The following is a 4,476-nucleotide window of genomic DNA, read 5'->3' as shown; positions in this document are numbered from 1 at the left end:
TCTTCCAGCTCTCGAGAGCCACTTGAAGCTCCAATGTGTTATTCTGGCTTCAATTTTTGCTATTAGCCAATGCCAATCCTGCTTCCTATAGGCATTTGGTTTCAGCCAAAAGCCCAGGTATTTAAAAGGATCATCGAGCTTATGGACTTCAAAGGGCAGGGCAACTGATATTTGATTTGTTTCCTGTCTATTGAAGCCTTCCAGGATCAGTTGAGATTTATCCTTGTTCACTTGCATTCCTGTAGCCTTCATAAATAGGTCCAAGATCCTCTTGAACTCCTTAATTTCATTGATACTTCCATTACTGAAAAGAAAAATGTCATCTACAAATAAAAGATGAGATATAAACAGATTTACAGCCACTTCCAGCCCTCTTATGGCTCCTTCCCTTCTGGCTTCTAGCACTAACTGGCTGAGCCCTTCAGCTGCCAGTAGAAAGAGGAGTGGCGATAGGGGGCATCCCTGTCTCAACCCTCTTTGCCCTTGGAAAAAAGAAGAAGCAGCCCCATTGATAATCACCACAAAACTAACACTTGTTAAGCATCCCATGATCCAATTTATGAAATCAACTTGAAATCCCAGGTGTGTAAGCAACATACGGATATATATCCAACTTATTCTGTCATAAGCCTTTGAGAGATCTATTTTCACGACTGCTCCTTTCCCCTTCTTCTGTTTGACACTATGAATCGTTTCCTGTGCAACCCCAATTGCTTCATGGATCTGTCTACCATCCAAGAACCCAAACTGTTCTTTTGAGATACTTCTGGATAAGATAGGTTTTAATCAGATAGCTATCACCTTTGCGATTATTTTGTAAATGCAATTGCACAAGGAGATTGGTCGAAAATCCTCGAAAGAGACTGGGTCTTCCTTCTTTGGAATGAGGGCTATGAATGTTGCATTAAAAGGGGCATAAATAGCTCCTTTCCTTCTGGATTCTTCAACCACATCCGTCACTTCCTGTCCAATTTGTTCGAAGAAGTGTTGAAACAGTTCAACTATCCATCCGTCTGGACCAGGACTCTTGTCCCTTGCCATTGATTTGATGATGTTCTCCACTTCCTTCTTCGAGACTTCTCCCATAAGATCCACTGCGTCTTCATCATCCACATAACGAGGGAAACTTTGGGCTGTCCTGATTACTTCAGCCAGAGAAGCTTCCGCTTGTCCTATGAAGAGCTTTTGGAAATGGCTTATCCCCATTTGTGACAGGTTTTCAAAGGAGTTTGCTTCTCTACCTTCTTCATCCTTCAATTTCCAAATTGTGTTTGTATTCTTCCTTCCTCTTGCATAATTTTGAAAAAACTTAGTATTTTCATCCCCTGCCTTTAGCCATATGGCTCTACTTTTCAATCTCCATTGTTCTTCTCTTGCTAGAAGGATTTTACTCCTTTGACCTTCCAATAACAATATTCTATCCCTTTTTTCCTGAGTTTCGTAGCCATCAACTTCAGGACTTTCCAGATCTTGTAGCTCCATCCCTATTTTGATTAACTCTTCATCTTGTTTTAGTTTCTTAGCCTTAGCCCATTCCACCATTGCTTTTTTCAGACGCTTGAGATTCTCCATGAAGAGGAACGCTTTGTCCTCCGAATCACTGGCCCTCACAGTTCTCTAGGTTTCTTTGAAGAGTATGTTATATGAGTCCTCCAACAGCCAAGCGGGATTAAATTTGAAAGGGGCTATCAACTTTTTAGGAGGTTTGGTGAGCTCAATCAAAATAGGAAGGTGGTCTGAATTCCCTCCCTCTCCCACCCATTGACGAAAGGTTGGAACCTTTGTTGCGACCTCTTCACATAAGAGAAACCGATCCAATCTTTTTGCTATCCTATTTTCCCCTGTTCTTCGATTCCTCCAGGTGGGCCTTACTTTCAACAGGTTTATATCCAACAATTTGTTGGTACCAAGGATATTGTAGAAGAAATCTGATAAGGGGTCTTCTCTAGCAGAGGGACCCCATATTTCAGCAGCTCCAATTGAGAAATTTAGATCTCCTCCTATCACAAGATTTGGGTTAATCATTACAGATTTGGAAAGCAAGGAATTCCAGAATAGAGCTCTCCCCTGGCAAGGCCCATATATGTTTACTATCAGTAAAAGGGAACATAATTCTATGGAGTAGACTTCCATTCCCATTACATGATCCATCCCCCATGAATTTTGAACTTTAAACTTCCCTTCTCTGAATCCCATGGCTAAACCCCCAGAGTGACCTTTGGCATCCATAGCCTGAAAATTCCACCCCAGCAAAAGGATTGACAGGGAATTAGTGACATCTTCTCCCCTGCCCAAGGTTTCCTGCAAGAGGAGGAAATCTGGATTGTACTGACGGATAACCTCTTTGAGAGCCAGTTTTTTAGGTTTACTGGCTAAACCCCTACAGTTCCAGGATAGGATTATCATTTTCAACCCCAGGAGAGGGCTTCACTGCTCTAAGCACCCTAGAAATAGACATTTGTTTTCCATCTGCAATATCTATCTTTGCTCGAATCTGAGCCTTTGACAAATTTGTTTTCCTACCTCTCGCCTTCCGCTCACTAATCTGAGCTAGGTCCATTCCCAATCCCCCCACAGCCCCCCAGGGTGGAGGTTTTTTCTCACGAGGTCTGAGGTTATAGTGGTTTGAGACAGCCAGTAGATCTTCCCTCACACCCTCCTCTTCACCCCTAGCCAACTCACGGTTCAGATCTAGATTGGGGATAGAAGTAATAATGCTTTCCACATGTGTGTTTTCAGTACAAGAAATAGGAATAATAATATTCTGAGCTCTGGAAGGACCAGACAAAAGACCAACAGATTTTAAAGAAAAAGAAGGAGAATGAGAAGGTATGTTTGAGTCCAGGCCCATACCCTCAATGTCGGCAGAGCAGAGATCAACATATGCCTCTGAAGGAGCCGGGGCCTGCTCTTCCTTTTCTTGCAGCTGAGCTGATAGATTTCCAGGCAAATGATCTTCTTAAGTCTTCGAGCCATCAACCGCACCCTGAAATACTTCAGATATTTCACATGGATAGTTGTAAGTCCAGGGACACACCTCTAGCTACAAACTAGAGTAAGGAGAATTTGACTTTAGGTGAAGAGGTTGATGTTACCATTTACAAGAAGCTTGTGGGGTCTTTGACATATATTGTGAACAGAAGACCTGACATGTGCTATGCAGTGAACTAGCTTAGTCAAGTTATGGTGATGCCTACCAAGCTATTGTTACAGGAATAAGTACCCTAGGGCTTTGGGTTGAAACCCCAACAGAGCAAGAGAAAACTATAGTAAGAAACACTCATACAACTCAGGCAAAATGCTTATATAAACAAGCTATGTGATAGCGACCATACCTGGATGTCCTTCGTTTGGGTAGTTCCAGCAGGGTTCAGACCCTCTGCAGCTCTTCATGATCTTCGAATCTGCAAATCAACCAATTCGAACATACATAGCAGCATATAGATAAAGCATTTTAATGAAACTAACTTTATATCATATAAGCAAAATGATTAGTTATACATCAAAATAACATTCATACATGAATTACAACAATATCTGATGCATAAACAAAGTTAATCTTAGGAACAAGACAACGTTTGTTTTTATTGTAGAAAGCTATAACCAACATGGTGAGAATTCACTTGAGTCTTCTTCTTCTGGCTCCAAGTGGAACTGTCCTCCAGATCTGTCCAATCCCAGTCTTCAACAGCCTCCTTCCATAACCAATACCATGATATCTCAAGAAAGTGGGAGAACATCAACACTCAAGGAAACAAGGGTTTCCTGAAACTTGGGGAAGTGCTTGAAGCACATGGATACTTCAGACTCAATGAGGGATAATATCAGTATAATAATTCTATCTCTTCTCGTCCTTAAGGCCTTCCCATATAAGTCTATTTATACTTATCCCAATTAGTTTTTTAGTTGGGAAACTATTGGGAAATAGTTGGGCCACGGGCACTAGGAGGTAAACAATAGGTAAAACCTATGAAATCTGCCCATAATTAAGGAAATTTAAATTTTTAAAGTGTTTTAACACATATATGCAGGTTGGGAATTGACTAACCCTCATGTACACACTTTTATCTCAGGGAAAAGTAGCATACAGGGAATAAAACACTGTTTTTAAAATATTTGGACCAAGTCTGGAAGGAGCGGTTGCCCTAGGCCATAAACCAAGCATCACAAATACCAATGGTGGTAAATGGAGCTATAACATATGCCCCCTAATATATGAGGTTATAAGGGGTACATGATGGCCGAAATGTATTAAGTATATGGAAAGGAATCCTGTCGAGACTGAGAAGGACTTCACCAAAATTCAGCTTGCCAAGCCATCAAAGAGAGATCAGAAAGAAACTGTTTTCTGAGGCAGTCATACCCATGCTTAGAGAAAGTAAAGCATGTCTGCATATCAAGTACAAGTGGATCCACTATGTATACAAGTATAAAGAACTAAAAGTACATAATGGATCATCTAATCGTGATCGAAAA

General features: G+C 41.1%; 1 protein-coding gene across 1 annotated transcript; it reads right to left on the bottom strand.

Moving 5' to 3' along the window:
* Positions 1–1,617: 1,617 nt before the first annotated feature.
* Positions 1,618–2,229, bottom strand: LOC149237242 (uncharacterized). The gene has a single exon (XM_089369209.1). The coding sequence runs from the start codon at positions 2,227–2,229 to the stop codon at positions 1,618–1,620; it is 612 nt and encodes a 203-aa protein (XP_089225335.1).
* Positions 2,230–4,476: the final 2,247 nt, after the last annotated feature.

Source organism: Pinus tabuliformis, chromosome 8, assembly GCF_031772625.1.
Source record: "Pinus tabuliformis cultivar Carrire ecotype Pingquan chromosome 8, CPIR1, whole genome shotgun sequence".
Taxonomy (NCBI): domain Eukaryota; kingdom Viridiplantae; phylum Streptophyta; class Pinopsida; order Pinales; family Pinaceae; genus Pinus; species Pinus tabuliformis.
The sequence above is the reverse complement of the archived record's forward strand: the minus strand, read 5'-3'. Positions and strand labels throughout refer to the sequence as shown.

Excerpts from the sequence above, each read along its gene's own strand:
- LOC149237242 (XM_089369209.1), bottom strand. The coding sequence starts at position 2,229 with ATGGATGCCAAAGGTCACTCTGGGGGTTTAGCCATGGGATTCAGAGAA.